Source organism: Pelobates fuscus, chromosome 4 (assembly GCF_036172605.1).
Source record: "Pelobates fuscus isolate aPelFus1 chromosome 4, aPelFus1.pri, whole genome shotgun sequence".
Classification (NCBI taxonomy): Eukaryota; Metazoa; Chordata; class Amphibia; order Anura; family Pelobatidae; genus Pelobates; species Pelobates fuscus.
Window position 1 is genome coordinate 370563400 of NC_086320.1, and position 16637 is coordinate 370580036.

At 40.1% G+C, this 16637-nt stretch overlaps 1 protein-coding gene across 3 annotated transcripts in view; it reads right to left on the reverse strand.

Moving 5' to 3' along the window:
* The window catches only part of LOC134609180 (sodium channel protein type 4 subunit alpha-like), a 362813-nt gene that overhangs the window by 9738 nt on the left and 336438 nt on the right, over positions 1 to 16637 (reverse strand). For all 3 annotated transcript variants that reach the window (XM_063452713.1, XM_063452712.1, XM_063452711.1), the window contains 2 exons: positions 13046 to 13321; positions 4165 to 4221 (listed from right to left, as the gene is read on the reverse strand). In XM_063452713.1, coding sequence (XP_063308783.1) covers positions 4165 to 4221; positions 13046 to 13321 — 333 coding nt within the window. The remainder of the gene's footprint in view (positions 1 to 4164; positions 4222 to 13045; positions 13322 to 16637) is intronic.

Genomic DNA, 16637 nt, shown 5'->3' on the forward strand with positions numbered 1-16637 from the left:
AAATTGATCAGACCTAACACAAGCTCATTGTCTACTTGAATATAAAATATTGTGACAAAAATACAACTATATGACCCCAAAAACAATTCACTGCTTTCCATTAAAGGTTCCTAGATCACCTCACCTCAGTGGTCTTGGTGTAGTGTCCTAGGTCCCTTAACCCTACAATGGTAGTTATTGCAGTTATCTCCACCTCTACCAGACAGCCGTTAGAGGGACTTTCAGGATGTCAGGCCACTTTTGGCTGCCTAACTGACGCTGGACGTCCCCACGCTATGCATGAGGACATTCAGCGTCACTGGAATTCCCCTTGGAAAGCATTATACAATGCATTCCTATGGAGGAAGTCCCAATGTGAGCACAGTGCTCGCCCCGCATGTGTATTTGGTCCTCCCTGTCGGCTGATGTCCATGAGGGAGAAGCAGAGCCGGAGCCTGAACCAGTGACAAGGGACATCGGTTCTGGAATCAGGCAAGTGACAGAAGGGATTTTTAACCCCTTCTAAACCACAGGAAGCTATAGTGCCAGGAAAACAACTTGTATATACAGAGCTTTAACCCTTTGCAGCCTGTTGAGTAACTCAATCTCCAGCAGCGGCACCAGGGCGTCATTAGCGAGTATTCTGGGTTGGCTAATTACATAGTTACATAGTTACATAGTTAGATAGCTGAAAAGAGACTTGCGTCCATCAAGTTCAGCCTTCCTCACATTTGTTTTTTGCTGTTGATCCAAAAGGCAAAAAAAAAAAAAAAACAGTTTGAAGCACAATTTTGCAACAAGCTAGGACAAAAAAATTCCTTCTTGACCCCAGAATGGCAGTCAGATTTATCCTTGAATCAAGCAGTTATTACCCTACATTGAAAGATTATATCCTTGAATATTCTGTCTTTGCAAGTATGCATCTAGTAGCTGTTTGAACATCTGTATTACAATTCTGTGCATTGTATGATGGCAACAAGCATCCAATGGTGGCACAAGATCCCCTTCTGTGCCATGTCCTCCCCTCAACCTGTTCCGCCAACACATCTCTCCAGTGAGAGGGGGTGATATTATTGGAGGAAGATCAATCTGCCAGGAGAACCTGACCCTGGCACTGGAACAGAAGTACGTTTTGGCTTTAATTTAGTTATTTGTTTGTTTTTAAAGTTTTGTTGAAACTATAATAGGAAGGGCTACTCTAACCAAAACAGTGTATTTTTATTATAACACAGTTTTTTGCTTGGAGTAACCATTTATTGATTATTGGATACATATCCCCTTGCCAAACAATATAAGATAAGCTCACCCCTTGCACCTCCTACAAAAGAAGGTCTACAGACATGGCACATTTTTAACCATATCAACAGCAAAAACCATGTGAGAAAGGCTGAACTTGATAGACACATGTCTCTTTTAAGCCTATGTAACTATGTAACTATGTACTGTATCAAAAGTCACAAGTTTCACTTGATCAGGGTCTTTTAAATAAAATTTTCTCAGTATATATTAGCAAAACACAGATTCAGTGCTATGTCTTTAAAGTGCAATTATTAAGTCTTTTATGACAAGTGCACTTAAAGCTAGGGTAATAATGATGTCATTTTGTCTTATATTAACATTGAATCAATTTATTATGGACTTGTAAAAATTAAAACATTTGTTTCTAAGCAGCAACAAAAAAATAAATAAAAAATTAGGACTGTGGTTTGGAAGACCAGCAGTGAATTTATCCTGATTTCCAGACTGTATCATTTCTAAAGTTGTATAAACCACACCACCCTAAAAAAAAAAAAAAAAGATCTGGTATTGAGACATAAATTTAGAACCAGACAGTTTCAGAGTAACAACAAATATATATTTTATTTAACTGGGAAAAAAGGGTTGTGAAATCTCATTTATTTGAATTAATGGAAGTCCTAAAGAGCTGGATTTAATATATTTCATTCCTACACAAATACACAGATAAACATCATAAATTCACTGTGGGAAAATTACAGAATATAGTTTGCCAAGTGGGTAAGTCCACTAAACAGTGAGTTCTACAGTAACGACAACCGACTTGTATAATTCAGGCTAAAACAGCTGAGACGGAAAACGATAACGATTGTTATATTTGGAAACGTTTTTTCCCCAACCTTTCTATTAGGAATAAATGTTGCAAGTCAGTTTTCATCCCACGGTTTAGTGAAAGAGCCCCAATGTATAACCAATAATTAGTTAAATATGTCAAATAAAATGATTTTTATGACTTAGCTGCTCTTTAAAACCCCTTCCAGATTATTATATATCACTTGGCAAATAAATCTATTGAATAAAAACCATGTGTTGCTTACAGGGAGTGAGAAATGAAATATACAAGTCACAATTCAATTAGTAAATTACATATTGTAATTAAAGAAGACCCACCAAGACGGAATGAGACAGTCCGGGGCATTCAATGTGTACTAACTGTAGATTATGAAATTACTTTTTTGGTACAATTAGCATTTTTACTAAATAATACTAAATAAATGAAGAATAATGCATTTGCAGTAAGGTGTCTTTAATTAGAATTACATGGATTATTTTATTTCACTCTTCTCGTTAACTACTGCCATTCCATGCCACGAATGCAGTCGCTCTGGGCATGAAAGTCGTCTTGTTATGTTTAAAATGAACCAGTTGCCCACAAAATGTGTGTATGACAAGGTCACTTTAAGGTTATTCACTAACTTTTGTTAGGGTAGATAGGTTATTGTGGTCTGAGATTGAATGGAAAGAGTATCAGGATGTCAGACTGAATGAATAACTTATCATAAATTGTATTTTGCCAACAAGATTAATGTTCAAGTACTGATTGCCTTATTAAGGATATTTTTGTGTTAAACACACTTTGCAGGACATGACACATCTTTTTGAGCCTATTTAGTCTAAGGCGGACTTTTAGCCCCATTTTAAAAAAGAAAACCGTTTGAAATATTTAGAACCTGTTTCGGGACTTAACCCCTTAAGGACACATGACATGTGTGACATGTCATGATTCCCTTTTATTCCAGAAGTTTGGTCCTTAAGGGGTTAAATGGACACTCCAAGTACAAAAAAATGTAAAAAGCAATGTTTAGTAGATATAGTCCCAATGAAAACATGCATGTATTTAATTATATGTTTTTTAATTGTGATATATCTAAAAACAACTTGCAAAAGTTACAGGTCTCTTGTCTGCAGCCTTTGCAAGCCCTCCCCTTCTAACTCCGCCCAGACTTTATGTGGCTGTCCAATCGCAGACTTCCCAATGCTGCTCAATGAGAAGTCTTAGCAAGTCAGTTGCCCTGAAACCAGAGAGTAACAGAACTGCTTGTATGATTGACAGCCAAGGTGGTGTAACAAGGTTAATTTATAAAAGTAAAATTTCTGTTGAAATCTGCACTTTTCGTAAAATGAAAAAAAGGACACACTCCTTACACATAAATCATTTGCGAAAGGACACTGTAGACACCCAGAACACTTCATCTCAATGAAGTGATCTGGATGTCACGTCCCCCCTCCCTCCCCTGTTATAACCATGCAATAAAACCTTGCTGTTTTGCAGGAACGTCAATATTTCCATTGCAGGGTGTCAATACCTCTAGTAGCTGTCACTCACAGAGCCACAAAAGGTGCTTCCAATGAAATAGTACATTAAAACTCTGCTATTTCACTCAGATGGTTTCATAGAGACAATCCGATTAGTGCAGATTGGCTTTGTTCTGCACATGTGCACTAGCCTCCCACTATGGGAAAGCATTGGATTGCCTTTCAATGACCTCAGCCAAAGAGGAGGGACAGCAAAAGTAAAAGACATTTTTAACTCCTTACAGGTAGGGCCGGACCCTAAATGGCTACCAGGGCATTATAGTGTTAGGAATACATATTTGTATTATTAACTCTATAGTGTTCATTTAAGGAAAGATATTCCACAGCAAAGTATTCTGAACACACAACAATAAAAAAAAAGAAATACAAAAATTTATGGGCGCCAGTGGGCAGAATTCTAAATCACGAATGAAAACGAGCGCGCTCATCCGCTGGTACATAATTCGGCTAAATTTGGGATCAGAGGTCAGGGAGTCAGATGATCACCCAATCAGCCCAAATTCGAACAAACGTCAGTTTGTAATAAGATGAAACTCCAAGTCAAGTGACAATAATACCACATTATAGACCAACCTTTTCACGCGAATCCACGGCTGCGTACATTATGTTCATCCATCCTTTAAATGTGGCCTACAGAAAACACATCATATAATTAGTTCAAATGCATTCAACTAACTGCTTTACATGCTATACTATTAGCAGTATTTGTTACATATTACCCTCTTATATCAAAATGATGAATAGCATATGTATATTTGAAATGAGAGCCGGCACAGCTCCGGGTTCTTACATAAATCCCTAAATTAGCATTAAACGTTCAATTTATAATGGTGAAAAGGTTTCTCTAAAAAGACTTTTTACAATGCCTCCCATTCTGCTCCTAAAAAAGAAACAGCTGTGGCTCTCCGCAAGGGGAAACAACACAAACAATGGAGAAGTAAAACTCTGACAAAATCGATGACACAGTGCCAAAAAAGCATCACCATGTCTGCAGATTACATATTGCAGTAATTAGCACCGTGTCTATGTAAATAATACATTACTAAAAAACCATGTCAATGTTGGCAAACCTGCACCGTGGACCAAATATCCTACAGTGAGCGGAGCAGGCCAGCATGCACAGTGCATTCCTATATTGCTCTGCAGAGACATATTAACGCCAACAACGGAATGTGTTCCATCTTATAATGAACAAAGCGATAACCAAGCCGTCACTGCACATCCATCTATCTCTCTCTTATATATATATATAGTCAGGGGTGGGGCTGTTCTGAGAAATTTTAGGGGACTTAACAATTTATACAAATTAAATGTAACGTAGAACAAGGACAACGTATCATATTTACACAGACTGGTTTCTAAACACATTTATTGTAGTTTAAAGACACATTACTGGGAGTATTATTGCTGCGGAGCTCTGTTATACACTCAGACACATTACTGGGAGTATTATTGCTGCGGAGCTCTGTTTTACACTCAGACACATTACTGGGAGTATTATTGCTGTGGAGCTCTGTTATACACTCAGACACATTACTGGGAGTATTATTGGTGTGGAGCTCTGTTATACACTCAGACACATTACTGGGAGTATTATTGCTGTGGAGCTCTGTTATACACTCAGACACATTACTGGGAGTATTATTACTGTGGAGCTCTGTTATACACTCAGACATTACTGGGAGTATTATTGCTGCGGAGCTCTGTTATACACTCAGTCACATTACTGGGAGTATGATTGCTGTGGGGCTCTGTTATACACTCAGACACATTACTGGGAGTATTATTGCTGTGGAGCTCTGTTATACACTCAGTCACATTACTGGGAGTATTATTGCTGTGGGGCTCTGTTTTACACTCAGACACATTACTGGGAGTATTATTGCTGTAGAGCTCTGTTATACACTCAGACACATTACTGGGAGTATTATTACTGTGGAGCTCTGTTATACACTCAGACACATTACTGGGAGTATTATTACTGTGGAGCTCTGTTATACACTCAGACACATTACTGGGAGTATTATTGCTGCGGAGCTCTGTTATACACTCAGTCACATTACTGGGAGTATGATTGCGGTGGGGCTCTGTTATACACTCAGACACATTACTGGGAGTATTATTGCTGTGGAGCTCTGTTATACACTCACACACATTACTGGGAGTATTATTGCGGTGGAGCTCTGTTATACACTCACACACATTACTGGGAGTAATATTGCTGTGGAGCTCTGTTATACACTCAGACACATTACTGGGAGTATTATTGCTGTGGAGCTCTGTTATACACTCACACACATTACTGGGAGTATTATTGCTGTGGAGCTCTGTTATACACTCACACACATTACTGGGAGTAATATTGCTGTGGAGCTCTGTTATACACTCAGACACATTATTGGGAGTATGATTGCGGTGGAGCTCTGTTATACACTCAGACACATTACTGGGAGTATTATTGCTGTGGAGCTCTGTTATACACTCAGACACATTACTGGGAGTATTATTGCTGTGGAGCTCTGTTATACACTCAGACACATTACTGGGAGTAATATTGCTGTGGAGCTCTGTTATACACTCAGACACATTATTGGGAGTATGATTGCGGTGGAGCTCTGTTATACACTCAGACACATTACTGGGAGTATTATTGCTGTGGAGCTCTGTTATACACTCAGACACATTACTGGGAGTATTATTGCTGTGGAGCTCTGTTATACACTCAGACACATTACTGGGAGTATTATTGCTGTGGAGCTCTGTTATACACTCAGACACATTACTGGGAGTATTATAGCTGTGGGGCTCTGTTATACACTCAGACACATTACTGGGAGTATTATTGCGGTGGAGCTCTGTTATACACTCAGACACATTACTGGGAGTAATATTGCTGTGGATCTCTGTTATACACTCAGACACATTACTGGGAGTATGATTGCGGTGGAGCTCTGTTATACACTCAGACACATTACTGGGAGTATTATTGCTGTGGAGCTCTGTTATACACTCAGACACATTACTGGGAGCATTATTGCTGGGGAGCTCTGTTATACACTCAGACACATTACTGGGAGTAATATTGCTGTGGAGCTCTGTTATACACTCAGACACATTACTGGGAGTATGATTGCGGTGGAGCTCTGTTATACACTCAGACACATTACTGGGAGTATTATTGCTGTGGAGCTCTGTTATACACTCAGACACATTACTGGGAGTATTATTGCTGTGGAGCTCTGTTATACACTCAGACACATTACTGGGAGCATTATTGCTGGGGAGCTCTGTTATACACTCAGACACATTACTGGGAGTAATATTGCTGTGGAGCTCTGTTATACACTCAGACACATTACTGGGAGTATGATTGCGGTGGAGCTCTGTTATACACTCAGACACATTACTGGGAGTATTATTGCTGTGGAGCTCTGTTATACACTCAGACACATTACTGGGAGTATTATTGCTGTGGAGCTCTGTTATACACTCAGACACATTACTGGGAGCATTATTGCTGGGGAGCTCTGTTATACACTCAGACACATTACTGGGAGTAATATTGCTGTGGAGCTCTGTTATACACTCAGACACATTACTGGGAGTATGATTGCGGTGGAGCTCTGTTATACACTCAGACACATTACTGGGAGTATTATTGCTGTGGAGCTCTGTTATACACTCAGACACATTACTGGGAGTATTATTGCTGTGGAGCTCTGTTATACACTCAGACACATTACTGGGAGTATTATTACTGTGAAGCTCTGTTATACACTCAGACACATTACTGGGAGTATTATTGCTGTGGAGCTCTGTATACACATTACTGGGAGTATTATTACTGTGGAGCTCTGTTATACACTCAGACACATTACTGAGAGTATTATTGCTGTGGAGCTCTGTTATACACTCAGATACATTACTGGGAGTATTATTACTGTGGAACTCTTTTATACACTCAGACACATTACTGGGAGAATTATTGCTGTGGAGCTCTGTTATACACTCAGACACATTACTGGGAGTATTATTGCTGTGGAGCTCTGTTATAAAGTCAGACACATTACTGGGAGTAATATTGCTGTGGAGCTCTGTTACACACTCAGAAACATTACTGGGAGTATTATTGCTGTGGAGCTCTGTTATACACTCAGACACATTACTGGGAGTATTATTGCTGTGGAACTCTGTTATACACTCAGACACATTACTGGGAGTAATATTGCTTAATGTGTTCTATCAGGTGAGCGATCTTATTACAGGCTTTATAAATGATATGAAACACACAGATTGTCATTATTAAGAAATTTCAAGTAAGGCTCCACCAGAATATTGTGAAGATCACAACATCTCGGAGACTGCTCACCAGACAGATGAGGGAACACGAACCTTGAACCGTTTTTTTTTATTTTTTATTATTTCTTAATTATTCAAAATAATATATATTTTTTTTCAGCATTGCTGATTACAAAAGCTTAGTAATGATAAAAAATATATATATCTTAATTTTGTCTTGTCTATTTCAACTTTGTGTCATTGAATGTCATTGAAGGTGTAATTTATACGTGTATAGACTTCTGATATCCACTTTATACTTAATGTAATCAGTATAGTAAGCATTAAAGGGATATTCCAAACACCATAGCCACTACAGTTTACTGTTTTCAAATTAGTCCTCATTATTTGCCCAAACATATGTATGGTGGAAGAATGTATTGCACTGGGTTATGGAGAATTTCACAGCGCCAAATCTTTGGCACTTCCAAATTAAAACAGGCTCCAACAGGAACTTATGGGATTTGTAGTGTGGCGAAACCAACTTCGCCACTGTGAACTGGAGAAGCCTGGTTGCTAGCCTCCTGCCCTGCGACTACGGCCCATGGACATATTGCTCTATAAACACTATATTTGGGCATGTAATAATTTATATTGCTGCTACTGGCCCTTTAAAATCAGTGATGGACATATTGGGACTTTTGGGACTAATGTCCCTTTAAGACTTTGTATCATATCACAGTAATACTGTCTTAAATATTATGTAGGTATTTATGTGTTCAGTTAAACTGGGGATATGTAGAAATGTGTGTTTTATGTGTTAAATGTATCAGTATGTAATTTTATGTCTTTTACTGTCTTTTTGCAACCATGTGGTTAATGGAGTCTGACTCTAGTCCTAGATAATTGGATTACTTCTCCAATTATCTCCAGGGCAGAAGGGAGGAAGCCGGGATGCATTGTGGGGGATGTTTTACTTCTGTTTGAGCCAGATTGTGCCATGCTGCAAGCCAGGGCCCAAAAGATACTTTTAGTAACTTTTAAACCCCTGGTCGGATTCATGCCATTTTTTAATATGTTGTTCCCCTGAATGGATTGATTGTGGATATGTATTTTTATGTGAATGTGATGTATGGTTTTAAAGTTATGAAAGTTGTGTAAAAGTATATTTTACTCTGTATGCATAATGGGATTATGTGTCACACTAAGGGGAGGGGATGTGTGGGAGGTAACATCTATGTCATTGGTTCTTTTATGCCTCCCCCTGGGTGTGGCCTGTATGTGTGAGTTGGAAATAAAAGCCAGGCTGGATGAGCCAGTCCAGAGTTCCTGTTTAACCCTCAAAATGAAGTGTCGTCTCGTTCTTGGGGGGAATTGGATTGTAAGCTGACTGCCAAGAGTGTAAGCGGATTGTATGCTTTTCTTGTTCAGCTGTTCCAGTTCGGAGTGGTATTTCGTATCCAGATCAGGAGTTTGATGTTCTGCAGTAGCTGTGCCTGTCTCTAGAAAAGGGGATTATCACCTAAACGGATTTAACCCCTTGTCTGCTGAAACGGTCCGTTACAATTGGTGGCAAGCGGCGGGATCGTTCCTACAACCAGAGGGACAGCTACAGACAACACCATTCCTGGATTACAAAGTAAGGGCAACGCCAGTACTCGTACAGCGTCCCCACCAGCAGTCATGTTCTATCGATATGAAGGCGTAGAGTTTGCTACTGAGGTAATGAGGAGAATAGCCAAATATGACCCGAATCCCCTGAAGGTGATTGTTGATGCAGCTATACAGCAACTGCTTGAAGAGAACCAGAGGTCACGTGATCTCGAGCACGATTTCATCCTGTTAATGGTGAGTCGTGGTCAAGAAGATGAGGTAGCCGATATCCTCCTCCAACACAAACCAGAGAAACCCAAAGTAGAGGACTGCATGGAGTGGTACTGGAAAGGCCCCCAGCAGGCAGGTGGAGATGGGACCGAGGTCTCTCTACCGGCCCTACAGGGATGTTGGGCAGTCGGCCCAGATCCCCAACGGCAGTGTGTACCCCAGGGAGCTGATGGTGTCGTCCATCCTCCCCAGCGGCAGGCTGAGTTACAGGGGGCAGAGGTAGTTGTTCCTGCCCCCCAGCAGCAAAGTGATATGCCAAGAAGGCAGTGTGAAGTGAAAGGAGAGGAGAGCAGCGTCCTCCCTCCCCAGCGGCAGTGTGTACCCCAGGGAGCTGATGGTGTCGTCCATCCTCCCCAGCGGCCGTGTGTGTCCCAGGGAGCCAAAGGTGCAGTCCTTCCTCCCCAGCGGCAGGCTGAGTCACAGGGGGCAGAGGTAGTTGTTCCTGCCTCCCAGCAGCAAAGTGATATGCCAAGAAGGCAGTGTGAAGTGAAGGGAGAGGAGAGCAGCGTCCTCCCTCCCCAGCGGCAGTGTGTACCCCAGGGAGCTGATGGTGTCGTCCATCCTCCCCAGCGGCCGTGTGTGTCCCAGGGAGCCGAAGGTGCAGTCCTTCCTCCCCAGCGGCAGGCTGAGTTACAGGGGGCAGAGGTAGTTGTTCCTGCCCCCCAGCAGCAAAGTGATATGCCAAGAAGGCAGTGTGAAGTGAAGGGAGAGGAGAGCATCGTCCTCCCTCCTCAGCGGCAGTGTGTACCCCAGGGAGCTGATGGTGTCGTCCATCCTCCCCAGCGGCCGTGTGTGTCCCAGGGAGCCGAAGGTGCAGTCCTTCCTCCCCAGCGGCAGTGTGTAACCCAGGGAGCTGATGGTGTCGTCCATCCTCCCCAGCGGCAGTGTGTACCCCAGGGAGCCGAAGGTGCAGTCCTTCCTCCACAGCGGCAGGCTGAGCTACAGGGGGCAGAGGTAGTTGTTCCTGCCCCCCAGCAGCAAAGTGATATGCCAAGAAGGCAGTGTGAAGTGAAGGGAGAGGAGAACAGCGTCCTCCCTCCCCAGCGGCAGTGTGTACCCCAGGGAGCTGATGGTGTCGTACATCCTGCCCAGCGGCAGTGTGTCCTGCAGGGAGCAGAGACAGTCAGTCTCGCACCCCAGCAGCCGGACCAGAGAATGAAAGGGGAGACAGCTGGTTCCCCTTTCCACCAGCAGAGAGAGTGCCAGGGAGAGGAGCCTGCTAACCCCTCTTCCCAGCGGCAGTTTACCATCCAGAGAGAGGAGCTTGTTACACCCTCTCTCCAGCGGCAGCCTAACCCACCAAGGGGAGATGTTAAGCCCCACAGCTGTGCAGATGGGACCGTAGTCTCTGCACTTACAGCACCAGGGGTAGGGACGGTCGGTCCTGTTCCCCAGCCACAGAGCGATATATCCAAAGGGGAGACAGTCGGTCTCCAGCAACCAGGCTCCAACCAGACTACTCCCGTGGTAGTGCTGGCAACAGGACAGAGTACCGCTGGTCTCTGCCCCCTCAGCAACCCACCAAGGCAGCCTACCAGCCCCCCATACAGCCGTGGTGAGGCACCTGAACCCGGACAAGATCCTCCCTCACCCAGGTGTAGTAACTATTTATTGTGGGTGGGCTGCTCTACTATTTCTGTTTTGTGGGTGGGTTGCTGGACTAACCAGGGCACTGACCGGCAGGAGGTCAGATACCCTGTTAGTCTAATTGGTAAAGGGGAGAATTGTGGCGAAACCAACTTCGCCACTGTGAACTGGAGAAGCCTGGTTGCTAGCCTCCTGCCCTGCGACTACGGCCCATGGACATATTGCTCTATAAACACTATATTTGGGCATGTAATAATTTATATTGCTGCTACTGGCCCTTTAAAATCAGTGATGGACATATTGGGACTTTTGGGACTAATGTCCCTTTAAGACTTTGTAACATATCACAGTAATACTGTCTTAAATATTATGTAGGTATTTATGTGTTCAGTTAAACTGGGGATATGTAGAAATGTGTGTTTTATGTGTTAAATGTATCAGTATGTAATTTTATGTCTTTTACTGTCTTTTTGCAACCATGTGGTTAATGGAGTCTGATTCTAGTCCTAGATAATTGGATTACTTCTCCAATTATCTCCAGGGCAGAAGGGAGGAAGCCGGGATGCATTGTGGGGGATGTTTTACTTCTGTTTGAGCCAGATTGTGCCATGCTGCAAGCCAGGGCCCAAAAGATACTTTTAGTAACTTTTAAACCCCTGGTCGGATTCATGCCATTTTTTAATATGTTGTTCCCCTGAATGGATTGATTGTGGATATGTATTTTTATGTGAATGTGATGTATGGTTTTAAAGTTATGAAAGTTGTGTAAAAGTATATTTTACTCTGTATGCATAATGGGATTATGTGTCACACTAAGGGGAGGGGATGTGTGGGAGGTAACATCTATGTCATTGGTTCTTTTATGCCTCCCCCTGGGTGTGGCCTGTATGTGTGAGTTGGAAATAAAAGCCAGGCTGGATGAGCCAGTCCAGAGTTCCTGTTTAACCCTCAAAATGAAGTGTCGTCTCGTTCTTGGGGGGAATTGGATTGTAAGCTGACTGCCAAGAGTGTAAGCGGATTGTATGCTTTTCTTGTTCAGCTGTTCCAGTTCGGAGTGGTATTTCGTATCCAGATCAGGAGTTTGATGTTCTGCAGTAGCTGTGCCTGTCTCTAGAAAAGGGGATTATCGCCTAAACGGATTTAACCCCTTGTCTGCTGAAACGGTCCGTTACATGTAGTACAGAACATAACATTTATTTTCAAAACAGACATTAAGTAACTACAGAGGCAACAGCTTAACAGAATGATGGGAGACAGGGATTGGGGTGGGGCATTTACAAGAAGCATAGTGTCTGGACTATTACTGTATTCAGATTTACATGAACAGTGTATTAAAAAAGTAAAAAAGAAAAAAATATTGTTGATTGCTGTCGATAATTTTGGGGTATTGTTTGGATTTACATTATTTAGAGAAACAAACTCTGGTAATGACATTTGGGAGAGTGGGATACAGGGAGGGATAGGGGTTCGAATGTTATACCCTGTTTAGCTCCCTGAAATATGTTCCTCCTTTCTATTATAAAAGCTTTTGCTAGGCACATTTTCAATTTATTAAAATGTTATCAATGAACATCCAGCAGCAAATTTGTATAAACCCAACTTTAACAAAAACACAGAACCATCAAACCATCACCCTACGGTGATAATTTAACCCCAAATTAAAAACGATCAAACTGTTTATAGAGAAAAAGAAACTCTCACGTACCACTTGTAGTAATGCCAAATAACCAGCTCCAACATTGTCAAAGTTGACTTTCTCCTTAGTCCAGTAGGCTACAGCTTCACCCAATTCATCACACTGGGTCTTGTTCTCAACAAACTCGTGAGACAATTGTTCCTTTGTTGTGGCATTAACACATCTGCCAAATTTGCCGGCAAATAAATTCACTCCCATAATGCTAAAAATGAGCCAGAAAATCAAACAGACCAGAAGGACATTCATGATGGATGGAATGGCCCCGATTAGGGCATTTACTACAACCTTGGACAAAACAAAAAAGAAAATTAGTTGAATTTTATCATGGCATTTAATACAACAATTCGTCTTAGCCTGATTTTGTGTTCATTTAAAGAAAAAGTAGATGAATAGTGAATAATTATCACTTTTTTTAATAGTTATTTTTTGTGTAGTTACATTTTTCTGATTAAATTTGTTGTCTTCCTTTTGCATCCTTCACTGCGAAGAGCTGGATGCTTTGCGGAAGGTCTTGTTGACCCTGTTGGGAAGCACCACAAGAAACTAGAGAGTCTGCAGTGATACTTCACAGTGGTACTTCTTAATGTTTTTTCAAATCAAGGATATAATGACTTGAAACAAGAATACAATGTATCCATGATCCAAGGAGTAAGTCACTTGGAGGAGCCTTTTATCTACTAAAGTAACTACACACAAAATAACAAAACCACTAATTGACGAAGATATAAACCATTATTTAAATATTAATACACAACATTTATTTTGAGTTTATTTTATTCTAAATCTTGTTCTAACTCATTTCTAAAAATGGCCTTCATTTAGTAAGCTTTGAAAATGATTCAATACTGTTGGAAAAAAACGTTCTAAATTATCTACTAAAAAATCAAAACATAGAAGATAATAGTGAGTTCTGTCGGTAAATAATTTCAGAAGTATTTCAAACAGTGTTGAATAATTTGGAAAACTTAGTAAATTGAAGCCTGAGTTAGATATGATCTCGAGTTTTGTACATCATGCTAACATACCCTTTGATATTTTATGTTTATAAAATCAAGCAAAGAGACCCTCAATGGATTTATTTTTCGCAGAGAAATCTCGTTACATAGAATCAATCTAATTCTAGAATTTGCTACCAAAAAAAAAAAAATCTTAATGCAATTTTGCAGAGGATATAAAGTCATTTTTTTGTTTGTTTTTTCAATATACTTTACATAATAAAATGAGAACCTATTTGCCTGAATTTATAGAAATGTTTATGTACATGCAGACACGTATCAACTTATATTATTTCATACTATTGTCCAACACAATATACAAAGTGTTATAGATTGTGCCTCTGCAGATTTGTAATGACATATGAAATTGGCTATAGGTTTATTACAATCTCCAAATTATAGTGGGTCACCATCACATGCATATTGCTGTATTAACACATCAGTTTAGGGATTTTGAAAGCTACATATAACTACTGATGGGTTGGTAATGCTCGACATTTCATACCTTCTTTAATACCAGCATGTTTAAAGGGACACTTTCATGTCTCTGGAGTTTACATCGTTGGTTAAACGTAGAAAATGGCCTATAACTTTTTTTATGAGATGTTCTGTTTACTTTTAAATTTGTTTTAAAGATTTAGCAAATTACATCATAATTCAGTTCAGAGACGGCAAAGCCAGGACGGACATTGCAAATGTTTGCTTTCCCTACGTGGACCGCCAGTGAAAGGAACAAGCTTTTTGCAATGATTAAAAGGACGCCAAAATAGAGGCGCCCAGTTGCAGAATAAAAGAGGAAAAAATGGGTGTGATTTTTACATTTCATTTTATTTTTCATACTTCACAAACACATATTTGTGAAGTATAGGCATAAGTAAACATACCAGTAATATTATAAATTAGGGGAGGTGACAGTTTCCCTTTAATCACTTTCTGATGGTGACCCTTAGTTACATCGAATTTTACCCAAAGGATACCCATCGCTCATGGTTATGCCATCTTATACAAGTTTATTCCTAGACTAACAAGGACATTTAGCATTATCAATATATAGCAAACTTCAGACTGCATTTGGAAGTCAGTGTTAGCAAAAGAAAATATTTAATGCTTCCAATGTGTCAACAAAATGATATTACTAAATGTTTTAGTTTAAAATATTATAAATACCATTGCACATAGGTACATGTGGTTTAGAATTTCTCACTACATTATTGAACTAATCTTGGCTTTACCATGTCATATGAGCACCCTTACAGGATATATAGAGAGATAAATTAGATAGATAGATAGATAGATAGATAGATAGATAGATAGACATATAGATCAATGTTAAACATCAATTAATTTTTTTAGAGCAAAAAAAAACACACTAGTGAATATATTGTACTCTGTAAGTAGCATACATTAATTTGCAGCACAATTGTTTTATAAGACAAACCAAAACAGCCACGTTAATGTGAAGACACCAAAGACAATAGAACAGCGGTGGTGTCTTTGAACGTAACAAACTCCCAGAGTGTGAGAAAAACAATCAAAATGTCATTATAACAATGTTAAGATGAAACTGGAATTCAGTAAGTAACTGGCCAGTATTAACTTGCTGGTGAATGTGTAGAATGCAAATCATCAGACTGGGGACCCTTTGTTCCCCGGGTCTAGATCTGCACCTGGTTGACGAACAAGTTCTAGATGTTTGTAATGAAAAACCAATATCATTTTGGATTCAATAACCTTATTTCTAGGATCACGTTGGCTTCTCATATGGTGACGCTCCCCCAAAGGGGATGTTTGAGTTACATACACATCACATATGCGTTGCTTGATATTTTGAAAAAGCAAGCCCATGTTCTAAGAGTTGGGAGACCCCTTGTCACCAGCTCTTCCTCTCTCCAGTCTTGCAGCCCTTTGAAACAATTAGGACATTTAGTGAAGTGTTCTGTACTAGAAAGCTGATCGAAAATGTAAATGTAGGATTCATTATTGGAATATGCTTGCTGTTCCACTGTTTCCGTAGTGACTGCCCCACTTTTAGAACTTTAGATCCCGTTTTAGAACAGAACACTTTGATAAATCTTGACCACTGTATCCCTGTCATTAACCATGACTACCTCAGCATTATCTGTAGTTATTTTCCCTTTTCCCAAACCCTTTAGATGAAATCCATTTATTTCAGATTTAATGTTTAAATTGCTAAAATGAATTTTGAAGAGGATATAACTTTGCTGGTACAAAGCATATCATTTGTACACAACAAAATGTAATGTTTCATGTTTGTGAAGAACCAAATACAGCAGGGACGAACAAACCCAGTGAAAAGATTAGATCACCTGTACATAACAAAGCTAAAAAAATGTAAAAAAAATCTAAAGTATATCAATAGAAACATAGAAACAAAGAATGTGACGGCAGATAAGAACCATTCGACCCGTCTAGTCTGCCCAATTTTCTAAATACTTTCTAAATACAATGTATCAATCTAACACAGAAATCCTAAATTAAAAAACAAAACAAAAACCAATATTCTCAGAAACAATTTTCCATTTTTTGTGATAACAATGTCATCGTCCATTAAGTATAATGAATAAAGCACATATATGCCAGCTGGT